The following is an 18,730-nucleotide window of genomic DNA, read 5'->3' on the forward strand; positions in this document are numbered from 1 at the left end:
TGCTTAAATTTGATCATGGTTTCGTCACTTTCATATTTTATCAGTGGAGTAGTGTTGTAGTTAGGTTAGGTGCACCTGCACTCCAGAGGTCTGGGCTAATAATCCAGAGAACATGATTTCACCTAAATATGAATTCAGTTTAAAAATATTAAAGGAAAGAGTAAAAAGCTAATACTAGTAGAAGTAACTCTGAAGCTAACCATGCTTGTATTAAAGAGAACTAATGGTTAACTAATGTTCTTTAGGGAAAGAAACCTACCATCCTTACCCAGCCTGGCTTCTGTGTGAGTCCAGTTACACACCAATGTGGTTGATTATGAATTGGCCACTCAGTTTTATCAAACTGTTCCCAGAATTTCAGACGGAAGGCCCACCATCTCAGGACAACTAGAGATGGGCAATAAACAATGTCCACTTCCCACGTTCCTGATAATTCCAAAATATTCCCCATGGACATGTTTAAATCCTGTTGATATATTGCTTCAAGTTTTATTTTGTGGAAAACTTACTTTAACCACACCTTTTAAAAGCTGATCCAGTGTGGTAATGATGATCATCAGGCTCAAATTTTCCTTCCCTCCTGTGTTCAAGATGGGCAGTAGCAAGTGACCCAGAAGGGGTAATCGAAACACCGATTATAAATTTTCAGCAAATACGAAGGTCCAAGTGTCTAACCCTCTCCTCGTATTAGAAATTTGTGCTAATTTAACTATGCATTATTTTTAAACTTTTGGACCTTCATAGGTTAGATCAGTACACAGGGTATACTGATGTGCAGATATCTCTGCTATGCTTTTACAGTATTGAACTAATTCACTTGGGACATTTTGTCTTGGGATTCAAGCTGCACAATAGTATATAGTCTCCTAATAATGAGTTTGTATCAAATTCTTTTGCCCACTCTTCTAACAAGTGTTAACTGAATTGTTTAATTCCTCTAATGTACAGAGGTTTCCATATGTTCACATTAAACATAGGGTAGCACTGACCAGCACAATACTGGGACTTAATCTTAGCTATTCCCTCACAAATATTACTTGCAATTATATAATCAGTATAGGCTACCCACCAAGTGAGTGACAGGGTATAGAAATTTTTACATCCTCATGGATGGAATCTCATTCTGGAAAGTTCAAGATACTACTTTCATCTAATGAGCGAGGGTGAATCTCATGACTGCTGTTATTGAGTTATGACATCGCCCCCACGTGTTGGATGAGTGGTGCCCTGTGATCCTCCTTCCAGGTTAAGTTTCAGATGTTAATGTTTTCATAGTATTGGTTCTGTAGCTACCCTCGTGTACTGACATTTTTCAACAGGTACATTCGTTTTTCAAAAATTGTGTAAGCCCAAAAGCTGATCCACAGGAACATAATAGCCATACATAGCACAGAACAGTTGAAAAATATATGGAAGGTCAGTATTGCCTTTTTTAAACAGAATGTTGCCTAAAGAATAGTGTTACGCATGCTTATCATTGTATTTGTTATGATAAATATTCCTTGCAGCTGAAAATCCAGCCTGGGTGTCAGAATGATCTAAATCTGTGCCACACATTTGAGGTATTGTAAATTGCGTTTGTGTGGCCCCAAGGCACGATGACAAGTTTGCTATTTTTTCTGCTGTTTTTAATATCTGTAATTCTGTTGCCTATCTTTTTAATGCAACTTTTTCCTGTCTTTCTGCTGTATTTGTCACACAACAGCTGTCCCTATAAGCAGCTGCAATCTAAGTTCCTACTTTGTAAAAACCTATGAATGATTTGAATGCAGATTATGCCCTGAGTTTTACTCATTGAACTTGGTTTTCTCCCCTGTAAGGGCCAGTAAACCACCCTCTTTTCCTTGTGTAGTACCCTGTTTCCCAGACCATCAATTAAGTGTTGTTCTCAATGCTAACTTTCCAGTGTGATGTGGTTTTATTGCCCCCTTCTATCTGGTGCGGGAAGTATTTGGGTCCTCCTTGAAATAGTCGGATCGGATTTGGAAACTGAATCTCCAGGCACGAATCTGCTGCCTAAAGCTCAAGTGGTGTAGCAATAATATGTTGCTCTGCCCATCCCGTGTTTCTTCAAGGCAATAGATTACATGGTTAAGTAAAACCCATCGTCAAGCCACAGCACTTGAACAATTCGCTGTTTGGCCTTAAACTTACTATATTGATTGTATCATGCAAGCTGCCTTTAAACACATTAGAAGCTTAAAAAGTGACCTGAAAATTACAGGTTCCCACCAATTTGCCTCCCCTAACCTAATGCCGACTTGTAAATCTAGCATTGTGTGAGGTTTGAGTCTGCTGCTGGAGCACGGGAGCCATGTTCACTCCCGGTAACCATGGGGGCGAGCTCATGGTCTTCATTCTCTGGAAATCTGACTCAAAAAGCTGCCAGCGTAAATGTAGCTACATGTTTGCTGTTGGTAAGGGGAATTAAAATGGAATTGAGTTACGCTATCTTGCCCAAAATATCCTTCTGCTATAGTAAGTGCTTACTGACTTCCTTTAGTAACTGACTCAACTTGCTGGTAGGCAGTTGTTACTAACTGACTCAAGCATCTGGTTCAGTTTTAATACAGTATATAAACGGGACGTTGCAGGTTGTCATACCGTCTTTTAAAATAATAAATCTGAGATTTTCCCTGTATTGCATCTGTGGAATGAGGGAAAAGTAAGCTGTCCCTACGTGATCTGGTCACCAACATTAGGGTGCAGTATGTGTTAAGTTTACAGTCTCCAGATATGACGCATGTTGGAACTTGGCACATTTACTGCAGTATATAATCGCTTGTGATGAGCAGCAATGTAAAAATGTTGGCATCCTGCCTTCATGTTTCTCTTCAATGTTAAACAAGTACAGATGTGCTGTACCCTATGAAGCTCCTGCAGTGACCGTCACTGGTTTTCCTGGTTGTTCTTAGAGCACTTCATTTCCTTACATTTAGAGGAAATCTATATCTCCTCTTATCCGACATTTCACAATAATAGACCTAAATTTGTTGACTTTTGTGCGAACATCACAGCAACATTTTAGCTAAAACATAATTTGTTTGAACTTTAACTTCCCAATGAATTTGCCAGTTTTCCTTTCTCCGAAATTAATCTTGTTTCATCAGGTGTACCTTATTACCCTGTCAGTATGCAGTTATTAAAATCAGTTAGGTAAATGCATGTTCATTATTCTGGTAAACCTGTTTCCTGTCTAATTTGTTGAAACCTGTAATGACAAAGGACAAAGAATGCAGAAGTGATGATCTCTTGCTGCCCCCAAAAGCAAAGCACTGCCCTGGCCTATTTTTAGGTTTATAGGAATATGGAAAAAAAAGTTGCCTCCTTTTAAGGAGGCTCTGTTTCAACCAGGGATATCAAGTTTTAGGGTATTAGAGTGCCATAATAATGAAAATGGATGTGTTATAAAGACATCAAGATTATCATTTTTGATTATGTTGGTTGTGCAATGTACTTAAATTCCAGAACTCTTTATCAAGAAGTTCTGGATTGCTCCAAAATTAACAATTTATTGTCATGAATTATTTTTGCTCCCATTCTTCATTTGTACCTCCTCTCTCTTTCCTCATACCCCACTGCTACACACCAATTCCTAGTGAAAAAGGAAAATTAGTGGCCTGCACTGACCTCTATTGATGTCCATCGTGTTGGGGAGTACATGTGTATCCCTGCGTGATTAGCCTTTAGATTATTTATCTGTTTGATTATTCTGTCCCTTATAGCCTAGCTGAGATCGTGAACTTGTTAACTACAGAATTGCAGGCATGAATTTGGTACTGCCACTGTACAATTCAGTATGTTGTCATCTGGTAACATTTCTTAACAAATTAAATTGGGTCCATTTTTCTTCTGCTGGTTTAAACCCTTAATTTCACGAGGCTTGTTGTCCATAGCATGTGCTGTTAATTAGCTGCTGGAATCCCTGTGGTGGACAAGCAGCTAATATTCATCAGAACTACAAAGACTGTAATCAAGAGATGAAATGTTAATTTTAAACCCAGCAAAAAGAAAATAGTTTTGCAGTTGAATCCAAGTTTAATCTTTTGAGGATGACCCTCAGGAAGTTTCCTATTTCCGAAGCTGACTGAATAATTGTGCTCTGTTGCCGTGAAGTCAAGCCACTGATGTGATGTTATTGTTGTCACTAGGCTTACTTTGCACATTGGTATCAGTACTTGGTAGCAAGTTTTACATTTTGGCTGCTACGCTTCAATACTGTGCAATTGCTGTGTCAGCATTAACTTAGCAAAGTACTCACTAGCAGTGATGGAACTATGTCCATGAGAACTTTGCCATCCTGGTAGTTTAGAACTTGACATATATTCTTAAGGCACTATTCATATTTGGGGGGGGGCGTTATTTCTAGGTGTTGGAACACCCACAATGCAGCCTCATTGACTTAAGTCTGCCATTTTATGTTTTACTGAAATCCTAGTGACAGTGATTTCCTTTATACAGAACACAGGTGCATTTGAAGAGTTTTCTTTTATATAAGTAAATTTGTCATTCTTATTCAAACAACAACAACTTATTTCTATAGCATCTTTAACATAATGAAACACCCCAAGGTGCTTCACAGGAGCATTATAAAACAAAGCGTAACACTAAGCTACATAAGGAGATTTTAGGTCAGATGACCAAAAGCTTGGCCAAAGAGTTAGATGAAAAAGGCTTGGTCAAAGAGGTAAAGGAGGAAAGTAAATAGAGAGGCGGACAGGTTTATGGAGGTGAATTTCAGAGCTCGGGGCCTATGCATCCCCACCAAAAGTGGGCAGTTATGATTGGGAATGCACAACAGGCCAAAAATAAGAGTGCAGATAGCTTGGAAGGCTGCGGATTGCCGAGATAGGGAGGGGCAAGGCCTTGGAGCAATTTGAAAACAAGGATGAGAATTTTAAAATCAAGTTGTTGTTAAGACATGGGCAGCAGAGTTTTGGATGACCCCCAAGTTATTTTTTGCTTTCAAACCAATGGTGCCTTTAATCTACTTGAAAGCTCTAGATTCATTGAAAGCTGTTTCACCTTGACTGAACAGGAGTTCTATGTTCCGGAAGGCTAGTGGGCCCTCTGGTTCCTCTGTGAATTTCCACTGATGTGTTTCTCTACATTTTGCCTGACTGGAAGAAATTACCAGCTGCTGCAATAATGAACTTGGAGTGAAGAGACAACATCTACTGATCAACAACTTTTAAAATTGAAGCCAGTGAGTAGAGTGGAATGAATCTTGAAATCAAGACCAAATGATTGCTGTACTGGGTGACAATTTCCTCCGTGGGCACAGGTGGAGGGAGACAGACCACCACCATTTCCTAGACTTTCAACTAATATTCAAATGCTGGTCAGTAGAGAAACCTATGTGGAAGCATTGAGATTTGGACAAGAATGTAAATAGCTCAACTGCTTGCTATACTTTCAGTGCAGCCTGTTTACTGAATGGGTCACAGTGGACTTCTGCAATAGACCAGCGTCCTTACAGTATATCTTTTAGAAGAAAGGACAAGTCATAGGCTTGGATTTGGAGTTAAAATTCTTCAGGAACTGATGGTTCTTAGGATTATATAGGTTATATGGCACAGGAACAAGCTGTCTGTCCCACCAGTCCATGCCAGCATTTCAGCTGCACTCAGGCCTTCTCCTGTCTTTTCTCATCTAAATCTGTTAGTGTACCTTCTATTCCCTTCTCTCTTGTGTTTGTCTAGCCTCCCCTTAAATGCATCAATGCTATTTGCTTCAACCGCATTCTCACCACTTTTTAGGTCAAGAAGCTTCTTCTAAATTCCATATTGGATTTCTAGGTGACTATCCTGTATTGATGGGTCTCTAGTTATGCTCTTACCCACAAGTGGAAACGTTGTCTCTGTATCCACTCAAAACCTTTCATAATTTTAAATACCTCTATTAGATCACTCCTCAGCCTTTTTTCAAAGGAGAAGATACCCAGCCTGTCAATCCTTTCCTGACATGTGTACCCTCATATTTCTGGTATCACCCTTGTAAGTCATGTCTGCAGCCTCCCCAGGACCTCTATATCCTTTTAATAACATGATGACCAGAATTGTTGTCCAATCACGGAAATCATATCTAATCTTGGACGTTGTATTTTGAGTTCTGCAAGCACAGGCTGGTTTGGTGCATTCTGTACCCTGCCTTTCACAAACAGCAGAAGGGACATGCTGTTTGATAGGATCCGCCAGTCTTTGGGATGTACTTACCAAGCACACACTGGCATTGAAATTCATATACCACATTACTCATTTGTGTGATCAGCAGAACATCTTTTTGGCTTGACGGCAGCATCTTGTTAGTGACAAATACCACTCATGTTGCCACTGCATAGTAGCAGCGTGAAACAGTTAGCTTCACCTGTTGCTCTTTTTTTTTCTTTGCAGACAGAAATAACATGTATACACACTGCGCCTGTTTCAGCTAAACAAAATAAGTGATAGTCATTTGTTGGTTCATTCCTCAGGGTAATGCCTTGACCAATCAGCGTCAAACTACCTGGTGTAAATTTCAAACAGTGCTTGGCAGTTAACTGTCATTCACCATTCATTGGTGCATTCCCCATGGCAGCGCCTCTTCCCATCTCAGTTCACTTGCCAAACAATCAGCATTCACTCCTCATACAGTATAAAGTTGTTGCTTTCCCTGATGTTGACATTCTTGTGATTGTCCTGATGAGTGCAAGATAAAAAGCTTTGACAAAATGTCTTTTTTCAGCAGTATGTGCTGCAAGTTAAGACACAGGCAACAGAGTTTAGATTGTGGGACACCAGCCAGGAGTGTGTTGGAATAGCGCGAGTGTAGAGGTAATGAAAGCATGAATGAGAGTTTCAGCAACAGGTGAGCTGAGACTGGGCGAAGTCAGGCAATGTTACAGAGATGGAAATAGGCGGTCTTAGTGATGGCAGGAGCATGACAGTATCAGGTACAAAAATGTTCCACCTCTTTTCAGTAGAAAATCTTAACCTTCACCCTGCATTAGTTGGAATGTATTTTCCTCATTGAGACAGCAAAGCTACTTTGTCCGAATTAATAGTTATTTGTTGTCAAGCCATGTCACAGTCAATGTCTTGATCTATGATTAAATATTTGCCTTGCCTAAAGGCACGCGCCTTGTGATCATTTGTTCCAGCCAAACAATGACACTGCTGTTTACCTTCATGTTCTGATACTTTACTGGGCATACACTTGTTCATTTAAGCTGCTGGTCTAGGGGAAATCCATTGTGTTAGTAGGAAGAAGTAAAATGCCTTCTCCAGTATAATGAAGCTATATTTCAAGCCAATGATTTTCCACCCTTTTTTGGAAAAACAATGTAAATCGCATTTTTAAATGGAAGTGCAGTTCATTCCATGGTTCCTATTCAGAAAAATCCTTGATCTTTCCATAGCCACCTATCTCAATGTCCAGACAAGTGGGAATGATTTTTCACCACTATTGAATGGAGATTCTGTCCCTTTCTAATTACCAGCCTGGGTCATTATGCTTCTATGGAGGGAGAGATAAACTTTAGCATGTCTCTTAAATGTGGAAAATCATTGGCTGTTATGCTGAATGCACGTACATCATGATCCTTCCTACTGATCTATAAGGTGTTCCATTGGCTTTCTCTCTTTTCTGCTACTTTGATCGCTTCATTGTTGAAGGGAGGATTCAGACCTATCCAGGTAATATCAGCTGATAAGTAACTTAACCTCTCTAACTTTGCTAAATACTGAAAATGGGTCAGAGGGTCATTTGGCATCATTAATAGAATTACTGTTTTCACATTTTGGAGGCACCTTTCAGCCGTCCAATTTGTGTGTAAATCTTTGCAGATCCATTTATATTAAGTTATCTTAGAAATGTATAAAATTGAGACCTTTCACTTCACAGATCTACAAGCTGTTAATTACTTTTGAAGATGAATGAAAATTGCCCTTTGCAAACCCATTTATGTTCATTGGAAATTCTTAAAATTGAAATGAAAGGTCAGGTGAACCATTTTAGAATTGATCATGAACTTGCTTTGCCTTTAATGTGTGATATTTTGACTGGATGGAGATGCACCTTTGTTTGTCTTATCCTGTGATAGTGCAGAGATGGTGACAAACTTGTGTTACTGTTACTCTGCCATTGCAGGAAGGACCTGTGTTTTCACAGGGTCATGCTCTTGCTGGTGGAGCTTGCCAGTGGTGAGCCTTTGCCACCAAGTGCTGCAAAACTCATGCAAATGCTGGCTGGAGTCTTGGTGTTCCTTGGGGCTAGAACCTCTTACCATAGCTGGGGGAAATGACCCATCCAAGGGCAGTGTTACCAACATATTCCCATGAATTAAGCTTTTTTTTAGTGAATATAGTATGATTGGAAAATCCTTTTTCTTTCACTGATTTTTTTTTTAAAAAGTTCAATTAGAAAGGTGAGGTGCATGGTATGTAATACATTTGTTTACATTTTGTGGATGGTTTACTTGTACACTGAGGGTGGTTTGTTGACATTTATCACTTTGTTCTTTTTTGCAGTTTTTTCAAAGACCGCCGATGCAACCAACAAGACCCAGCATACCGAATAACAATCCTTCCATGCGCCCAGGGACACAGACTGCAACGGCAGCAGTCTATCCACCCAGCCAAGGGCCCATAATAATGATGAACCCACCTGTGCCATATCCCCCAGCCCCTCAGGCTCCGTATTATATCACTAACCCGGTAAGTGAAGAGTGGCTGCTGTTCTTCATCTGAATCAGAAGTAATGGTAATTTTTACAGCGAGCTCCATGCCAGTTTGCAAAGTGGGTTGCCAAACACTTTTAGTCACATGTGTCCCTTTCCCCACTGCACAGCTGTTTTACACTGCATAATTCAAATTCATATTTTACACTAAAATATTGAATTATAGGAAATGTTGAATTATGCAACTTTGAATTTGGAGTAGACTATTTCTGTAAGTGGAAGAGTGATCTACTTATTGTTTTGTTTTTGAAATATATATGTGGATTATTATACCATTTGTAGAAAGCAAAATTATATTCAACTTATTCAGCGCATGCAGATATCTGAGAATATCTGAAGGTATTGAATGAAGGTTTTTTTTGCCATTTCTTTAAAACTATCCCTTTGGGTGGATGACTCCACAACAAGCCTTTTTAATTTTTTTAAAACCACGGTGATTATTTCTTGGCACCTCGCACCCCTGTAGAATTATTGCATGTTTATAATGCCTTGAAAATATAAAAAATCTGATACTTTTCTAAGGAATAACTTTTTATTCTACTTGCAGTATTAGAATACCTTAGTGCACAAACATATGCTACAGGTGTGTATTGTTGGTCTAAATTACCCTCTTTCACCTGTTCTCCTGCGTGAAAGTTGCAGTTATGGTGACCTGGAATGTGATAAGTAGAGGTAACTTTGATTTCACTACTTTGGAACCACCTGGTTTGAGTGTGATTGAAACAATTCTATGGAAGCAGGTCACTGGCCTTCCCTCCCAATGTTGCAGCAGTGGCAAGAAAGGATCCTTAAAGATGGCAAAGGCGGGGTGAATATTGAATATTGAATATTGAAAAGTTTCTGAAGTATAAAATATGCAAGCTTTACATGAACTCTGGTGAATTCTTAATCCAAGCCATTTTCTTAATTAAAATTTCAGTTGTTTCTAAATTGTCACAAATCAATAGGCTGTCATCCAAAGAAGCTAACACTGGTAGGAGTTATCCTTTTTGTAAAGGTCTGTTCACATGCTGACCCCTCCTTCCTTGGCATGGTTGTGCCAATGGAGCTTTTTTCTCTCCATATCCAATGCTTCAGTTGGGATCAGTCATCTCAGTTGGTTAGATGGCTAGAGTGTGATGCAGAATGATACCAACAGCATGGGTTCAAACCCTGTATTGGCTGTGGTAGTTTATGGAGGTCTGCCTCCTTGTCTTGTCCCATGCTTGATGTGGAGTGGTGCCCTTCAACCTATATAACGCACTTTCTCTTTCTAATGGAGAAAGGGATGCCTATGGTCTTTTGTTTACTATGGCTAATTACATTATCGGCTAATTAGCGTTCTGGCAAATTTTATTTTACTTAATCATGTTTAGTTTTACACTGATTTCATGTCTTTAATTAAATGTCCTCCTTTCACTAATGTTTTTCGAAAAATGTAACTTATATGCTTTAACATGAATGTGAGTTCATTTAAACTGTGCATCAAACTGCAGTTGATTAAAAGTAATATGAAGTAACATTGAGCCTTTTTTTTGTTTAATTAAAAGCACTTAAGTAGTTGAGTAATTCAACAAAATTACTATGAAATCTTGGGAAGTGACATGGGAATGTGGAAAAATTTAGTTATAAGGTTCAAAACTTTGGCTCCCGAATGCAAAGTATGTTTTGCGTTGTGAATTGATTTATTCCAGAATACCTACATAAAAGCAATGATTATTTAATTGATTTCCTAAGTGGCTTCTGTTTAAAAAAAAAAACCTGTCTTTTGTTACCCCTCACCCCATTCTATAAAGGCATATTGTATAAGAATTTTCACAATTTTATAATCTGTCAATAGGAAATTGAGGTTTGTTCTGCTGGTAAGTATGCCTTATTCCCCCCCGCTTTATGGAACCATACTTTGTTTTGAGGTAAGCCGCATAGTGGAATCTGAGAAATGTTAACTGGCTGCAAATCACTAGTGAAAGAGTTAGATTTGTGTTCTTGAATCTCTGCTAACATCTGGAACATATACTCTTTCATATTGCTGAAAAGAAAGACATGTTTCTGAACCTTTTCAACTTGCACTCATCAAGACAAACATCATAATTCCAAGTTTCTCACGATCACAACAATTTATGCTACAGGAGAAATGGTTGCTGATTGGTTGGCAAATTAATTCTGATTACCCGACGCATTGCCATGGAGAAAACAATGGGGAACTGTAGGCTTCCCAAGCTCTTGGATAATTTAAAAAAGGCACAAGGCTTGAACATATTCCTTTTGTTTGCAGAGAATGGGCCCGTGCATATGAATATATGTCACTGCTAGCAAACATAAATGAGCTATGTTACAAGCTTGACTAGTTATCTTAAGTTGGTTGTTAGTGTCGATGTTAGCGCAGTCAGGATTGTTCAAGTGCTGCCCAATTGCGGAATCGCATCTAACAGACATGTTATTTTGGGTTTTGAAAGTATGGACTGGTTGACTGCGGTCTGTCCTCTGCCTATTAGGAACAATCATAGTTTCATGCTGTTTGATTTGATTGTTGGGACGTGCGCACGCACCTGGCACAGCACTGGCACTAAAATTCATGCACAACATTGCTCAGTTGTGTAGTAGGCCAAATATCTCTTTTTGGACTGAGGACTGCATCCAGTTGGTGGAAAGTACCACTCGCGTAGCCACTGCACAGTAGCAGTGTGAAACAGCTTGCTTAACCTGTTGTTCAAATTTTTGAGATACTTTGCTTTTCCAGGGCAATTTGAGGTTAATGGTGGTCTTTGGCCCATTTGCAAGTTTGCATGATACACAGCAAACAATAGCCTGATCAGGTTAGCCATTGCCTCCCAAGATAGCTTTGATGTACTCTATTTCTGCATCAAGCTTGCAAGGTGAGCAAAATGCCGAGCTGTATTTACAAGATTGCTGATGAGGCAAACCTTATAGCATGTGGAGCTACAAGAATCCCAACATGTATATTGACCAGTGACGGTAGACTTACGATAGACGGTAGTGAAGAACCCATGAACAGATTTCTTAATTAGCACGTCAATAAAAGAGACCATGTTTGACTGGTTAACATCTCAAAAGTGAATTTGAATGCAAAATGGAGCGTATTGACATGTATAAGGAAATCCTTACATGCAGCTGCAGATTCAAAGCTCATAAACCTATCATCTACGAATTGGAAATATGCGCATTATAGGAATTCAAGGCTCATAATATCCACTGTTAGATGTGATTTGGTGATTAGGCAGCACTTGCTGAGCATTCCTGAAAGTGCAAATTGCCACACTAATGACCAATTTAAGATAATCAGTTGAGCTCATAACGTGATTCATTTACGCTTGAAATACATTCATTTCAGGAACCTGTTCTCTGCAAACAAAAAGAATATGTCCAAGCCTCTGGAGCTTGGGGAGCTTATAGTTCCCCATTTGTTTCTCCGTGGCGACACCTTGGCCACTCAGAATTGACTTGCCAACCAACCAGTTCCCTTTTCTCCTGATATAAATTGTTATGATTGTTTGAAATTTGGCATTCTTGTTATCAGTTGCCTTGAGTGCAAGGCAAAAAACTTGTCTCTCTTTTCAGCCATATTCAAGTTGTGTACCATTAAGTGGCAATCTTTAGCTCAAGGTTTTTATATAATGCCATTGTGGATTTGTGGACTTTGGCCTCAAAATATTATTGAGTGTCATGCCTGTTACAAAGGGACATAGGCTTGCAGTAACAAATAGGCCTGCAGCTGTTTCAAGTGATGCTACAATATGTTTTTTTCCAAAAACTTAGTTGACACCTGTTTTTTAGGACTGCAGAGTTCAAAATTATAAAAGTATGACTTGTGCTAAAACTGATTTTTCTTTTTGCTTTTGTGACAGTTCCGCCCCAGTGCAACTCCATACATGGGGCCTCCCCAGCAGTATTCTGTCCAGCCACCTCCTGGCCCATTCTATTCTGGGCCAGGTCCCGGTGACTTCACTACATATGGTAAGTGTTAAGTTACTAACGGTGCTTGCATTTATCTTTTAAATAGCAATGAATGTTCTGCTTTTATTTCTGGCTCATTCAATTAATTGCATTTAAACATGTTTTCTTCTGTGTATCCCTGTTATTGTTTAAAACATTCTAGTGTGTTGTGAAAACAAGTTGAATAAATGTACCTCAAGAATACTTATTTTGTAACTGTACCTTCCAAACTTTGTATTGAAAAAGTGAAAGTCAGGAGTAAGACTGATTGTTGTTTTGCCTTTGTAAAATTAAAATGGATTTTCCCTTTTCCCTTGGTGTGGGCTGTCAATTTTCCCTTTTCAAATTGGATTTTTATTTGTTAAGCTGATTGGAGATTGCTGTTGAGGCCGCATTTATTGCCATCCCTAGTTACCTTAAGAGTATTGGCATCTTTCTGCAATCATTTTACACATGACCATTTCAAGAGGGCCTTAAACGTCAACCACATTGCCCAAGATTGCAGTCACATGTCCAGCAACCCTCATGTGGCAGTGGACCAGTTAAATTTTCGCACAAATTCAGCAGCTTTCATAATTTTTTTTTCTTTCTGGTGCCAGCCCACAAATTACTAGATTCATTGAATTTTATTTCATTATCTTCCATAGTGAGATTTGAATTCATAACTTCATTGAGATCCTGTAGCAAGGGTTTTGAGTTATACCACTGTGGTGAAGTGCTAGTGGTTACATGTCTGTCACTAGTGACACTGGTGAGAGCAACAAGAGTGTTGCACAAGCAGCATACTCTTACTTCATTAAACTATATTGTTTCAAGTGCTATTTTTTCTGTGTTTTCGTAGCAGAATTCGTCTTTTAGATTGCTTTTGCACTCAGCATTATTTTGAGAGGACTGGAGAGCATATGCATTTTAAATTTTCTTGTGCAATTTACACTATCCTGTAGACTTTCAAAAGTGTCTTTTTACACAGTTAATCAAGATTTGCTGTAAAGACATGTACTTTGTGCACAAGATTTGTAATTGCACATTCCACTGCCTTGTGAAGATAATTTCTGCAGTTTCTGCAGAATATTTTAAAAGCTACACTGCTATTTGTCAATGTTCAGTAAACGTAATGTTTGACATCTGCTATACTACTACCAGCTGAAATATTCTAATCTCACAAGCAAATAAAGGTGCACAGTGATACGTAAGACAAAATCACTTAGATGTCTCATTGCTGCTAGTGAGTTACGTGATCTGCTGTTTGATTATTTAATTTTCAGTAAACCACAGTGTCTGGTGTGGTTCTCCAACAGCACTTTCAGTGAGCACTGTGGTGAATAATGGATATCTGTAAAGGTGGCCAGGCAATTAAATCATTTAGGCAGATGTTCTTATTCAAGCAATTTCAGTCTTGAATCATGCCAAGGTGTTTTTTTTTGTACTAATCTGTATTATGAATTTTACAGGTTGATTTTATTTCGTATTGATTTTTACCAGCATCAGCTGCCTGTCCTTACACCACTGCCCAGTGCACCCAATGTGTGGCATCCAAAGTATAAGATTGCTTGTGACCTAATCACTATGAGCTATTGAGATTATTCGTAGAAAATCAGTTCACAAAAATGCTCTGGGGAGGATAATTAATACCCTTGTGACTTTCAAACTAATGATACCAGAAAGGTTCAGGTAACAGGTGAAAGATTTGAACTGCTTCTCAGTCAGCTGAAATCCAAAATTAGATTAGTGTTTAACTCATTCCCATTTACTAGGAAGTACATAGACCGCTTATTTCAGCAGAACCAAACAAAATAGTCCAGTTTTCTATGGGTTCGTAAAAGCCCTTGTATATCTGAACTGAAATGATGTAGAACAGTGTATGCCTTAGCTTTTGTAATTTTTATTCAATTTTAAAGCATAAGTGGATGATTTTCTAGCATGATCTAAGCTGAGATGAAGAACCTGAAACTGATAGAAGCCTTTGGGTCCAAATGTTTATCAGCATTCGGATAAAGAATTGTTCCAAGATCTTATAATCCTTAAACTAACAGCAAGTCTAAGAAAATTCCTGTCTCCCAGGGATTATGTTGTGATGCCGGGGGAAGAAACAAATTTTACTAATGAAACTTGTCAAATGTTGGGAGCAGAGTAATCAATGTAAAAATAACTCTTTGAATGTCAGATCTGCATTTGATGCATTTAGTTTTTATTAAGCATTATTTCTGCTTACCCCGTCATGCTCTTCCCTAATCTCTGGCTGCCTTTTATCCCTCCTATTTAATCTAATTTATCTCTTTTCTAGTTTTTATTTAAATTTTAAAACTTAGTTAGAATTCCTTCCATTTTGGTAATGGAAGGCAACCTTCAAAGGTTGAAATATATATTGAAGGAAAGGGTTTTCTTTGGTTCAGTTGGAAACTCTGAATAAAAGTGAAGATTGATACAATCTCTGATGCAGGGCAAAAGTGAAATGGGCCGTGCTGAATGTTAGAAATCTAGTTAGCAGTCCTGGAAGAATTTGTATTCTTTCCCACTCTAATTCATTAAACCATCAGTTCTGTATCAGTTCCAAAGGTTACACAAGTTTTGTTGTGCATTTTTCTAATTAACAGTAAAACTCTTTTGTATTGTGCAACCGAATAAACTAGTAGAATTAAAAGTCTTCAACTTGACCTAAAAGTAGCTACTGTCATGAGAAGCTTCCATACTGGTCAAGCTGGTTATCTTAGTTGAGACACATTTAATCATACCACCCCAGGAAAGCAGGCTTCTAATGGAGACTAGTGACCTCTCTGCCACTGTCCTGTATTTACTGTTCATGGGGAAAATCCTCACCATTAAGAGGTAGCTGGTGACCCGTTGACAGCCCACAGGGATCAAAGAAATATCATTCACTGATGCATTTGGGTGTGCTACCAATGGTATATTGGGAAAACTGCAGGCCTGCAAGCACCTGACAACTGGGGAGCTGGCCTCACTTTCTCTGATTACTTTTTATGCACAGCTCAAATCTGCATAATGTTGGAGACATAGGATGATTGCCAGATCGGGTTGAATGTACTATTGCCTATGATCCTCCATCCGTTAAAGTAGTAGGTATTTCATACGGTGAAGCAAAGACAATGGTCGTAATTGCCCAGTGATCCTTTTGTCCAGCTCCTAACAGTTGGCAGAGACCCAAGTACAGTGAAAAAAATCCTGGCCTTGATCTCAACCAAAAAAAAATCCTTTTCTAATATTTACAGATCAAAATTGTAACTAGTCCAGGACAAGAAAGTAAATTTTCTCTCAACTATAATAGATGGGAAAAGTAAAAGACTGTTATTCCTGCCTCTTAAGAATCATCTCAAAAAAGTTTTGAAAGGATATATAGAATTATCTGTTGATGCCCCAGGCAAAATTTTTGTAGTCCTGATTTAATTTTGGACTTCTGTTATGGAAGTGATGCTATCATTATCATAATTGCAAGCCCAGTGGCAGTGAGACCTGCCTGAGACACCTGATACAGTTATTATGTGGTAATAATGTTATACCATCCACTTATACCGAATCAGCCAGTCTCTTTGATTTCTTATGTTTGTTAATTACTTTGTTCTGTGTCTGGCATCCCCCACAATTGACCTGACCCAGGTTCGTTGGATCCTGCACTGAGGACAGATAGGTGGATATGTGCCTTGATCTCAGACAGTGCCAGTACCATTGGTGAAACCTCCAACTAAAACAGCAGAGGGAAGATAATTATCTATCTTTTGAGTATTTGTCTGAAATATATACAGTCAATACTATTAAGTAAAATGCTATTTAAAAAAGATTCACCCATTAGTTGCTGGAATCATCACTGCCACTCTTGCCACATTTCCAAGGCCAGGTGCTGAAATGTGATCTTTCTTTGCTTAGCCTTGGCTAAGCAATGAGCAGCAGGGAATGTTGGGGACCCGAGGCTAAACAAATTTATGTTCTGTTTCATGCCTAGCCTCAGAAACAAGGCGCAGAGGGTGGCCCCAATCAGGAGTTCAGCCACTGTGTGGTGAGTTTTTAAAAAAAAGTCGCTTTCTTTTTTGATATATTTATAGATAGGCATGTATATTTTAAGCAAATTATTGAGGAAAAGCATTGTAGGGTTTCATCCATTGATATATATTAGTCGTTTATTTCTTTTCACCTCTTCAACACTTGTCTCTTTTTTCACTTGAAATTACGAGTGACCTGCTTCTACACCTGCTTCCTGGCAGAGAAAGAGAGAGAAGGCGTTAACCCACCAAGCACTGGGCCTAAGCTTGGCATGTCACTACTGGATATAAAGGTGGAATTTGGGGACATGTGGAGGTGTTTTTAACTTTCACGTCACAGCATATTAGGCCCTAGGCACTTCACTCCAAACCTCGATTTTTGTAAACCATGACTATGTAACTTGGATCGCTGTATTAATGCAAACCATTTTACATAATTTGCAGCATCTTTTGTAATTTTCTTCCAAAATGGTTTTTCTCACTTGCACTGCATGATTCTTTAAAATTGGGATTAGTTTCCTTTCTCTTGGTTGATTCTTCTTGTACCAGAAAGAGCAGTGAGGAAGTTATTTTATACCATTTAACGTATACAGTTATTTCATTGCTTAAGCAGTGGACTTCTAGTAGATCCAAAGAATGTTTATGTAGCTTTGATATTTTCAGGGCTAATCGAAGTACTGCAGAAATTTGAAAGTATCTGAAGGCAGAGATGGAAAATTCTTTACATTAGCCCGTTCTTGGTGCTTCAGTTCACACCACAATAATTTGCCTTAAATCTTGTGTGGATACCTGACTGTGCCTCCTTTTCCATTCCTCTTTTTTGCTTTCTTTCCTTGCTTATCTTCCTCTTTCCCCTCTTCAGGCTTTTGTCAATATTATTTTTCTCTCTTTAATTTGACCTTTACTTTTTTCTTGTTCTCTGGTCTGACTCCAGAGCCAGCTGGTTGTCAGAGAGTCTAGATGAATTTTGGAATGTAACCATATGGTGGAATATAGGGTGGTGCTGAATCAGTGGGCTCAGTGTGCCTTTAAATTCTGATTGGATGGCTTGGTCATGGTTGGAGTGGCTCTTTCAGTTTTATTTTACTTATTTAGTGGTTTGAAACAATGGAGTAGTTTGCTCAGGCACTTCAGAAGGCAGTTGATGTTTGTGTGGGCCTGGAGTCACATGCAGCCAGACTGGATAAGGGCATCAAATTTCCTGCCCTCAAGGGCATTAGTGAACCAGTTGAGTTTTCATAGTCCAATAGTCTCAGGTCACTTCTACTGATACAAGCTCTCATTGCCATGACAGGATTTAAGAACACAACCTCTGAATTACTAGTACTATAACCTAATAATTATAGTACTATATTGTATATGGGGCCTTAATTTAAAGTCTTATCCAAAAGACAGTAGCTTCAACAGTGCAACAGTCTCATAGCTGCGCTGGAATGTGAGCTACAGCTCCTGAAATGGAGTGCAAACACACAACTCCCTCAACCACAGGTGACAGTGTTATCACCAAAGCCAGGCTAGAACATGCTTTTGTTTTTAGGAGCACAGTGCAGGATGCATGAGAAGTGTCGTGGCAGTTTTGTTGCCACTGAAATAGTGTTTTTGTAACATGTGATTGGCTGCTTTCATAATGAAAAAAGCCAATCAATAATGGTGTTACAAAGATGGTTCTGGGATTTGATATGTTTTGGGAGGTTGCGGGGTTGGGGGGTGGTGGTGATGGAACTTGCGGGTTTGTGCAAGCATAGTCAGTGGCATTTGATCAGTTTTAGTGAGGTTGCTGTGGTTCTGAGAGGTTAAAGTGATTCAACACTGCAGCTGTACATCACCTAGATATATTTTCACCCAGATACAACATTATAAATAAATATATACAAAGCTAGCCATTCAAATGGACTGAATGAGTTACTCTATGCAGTTAGGGCACTAAATGCTGTTATGTTCTCAAGATTGCTAATTGCAAAGGTTAGGGTACTTGCAACATTAAATATTCTCCCACTTCCTTTCCCAAAATTCTCAAACTGCAAAAACCGCATTGTGTTCCGACATTATCCTTCCAAGCAAAAACCTGGGGCTTTACTGTTGTTTCTCA

General features: G+C 38.8%; 1 protein-coding gene across 16 annotated transcripts in view; it reads left to right on the forward strand.

Moving 5' to 3' along the window:
• The window catches only part of LOC121288721 (eukaryotic translation initiation factor 4 gamma 3-like), a 331,740-nt gene that overhangs the window by 157,022 nt on the left and 155,988 nt on the right, over positions 1-18,730 (forward strand). For 14 of the 16 annotated variants that reach the window (XM_041207482.1, XM_041207477.1, XM_041207478.1 and 11 more), the window contains 3 exons: positions 8,508-8,693; positions 12,562-12,670; positions 16,605-16,658. In XM_041207482.1, the coding sequence (XP_041063416.1) occupies positions 8,508-8,693; positions 12,562-12,670; positions 16,605-16,658 (349 nt within the window). Of the gene's footprint in view, positions 1-1,319; positions 1,417-8,507; positions 8,694-12,561; positions 12,671-16,604; positions 16,659-18,730 lie in introns of all 16 variants that reach the window. The other 2 variants (XM_041207493.1, XM_041207481.1) reach the window with 2 other exon arrangements.

This window comes from Carcharodon carcharias, chromosome 15, assembly GCF_017639515.1.
Source record: "Carcharodon carcharias isolate sCarCar2 chromosome 15, sCarCar2.pri, whole genome shotgun sequence".
Taxonomy (NCBI): domain Eukaryota; kingdom Metazoa; phylum Chordata; class Chondrichthyes; order Lamniformes; family Lamnidae; genus Carcharodon; species Carcharodon carcharias.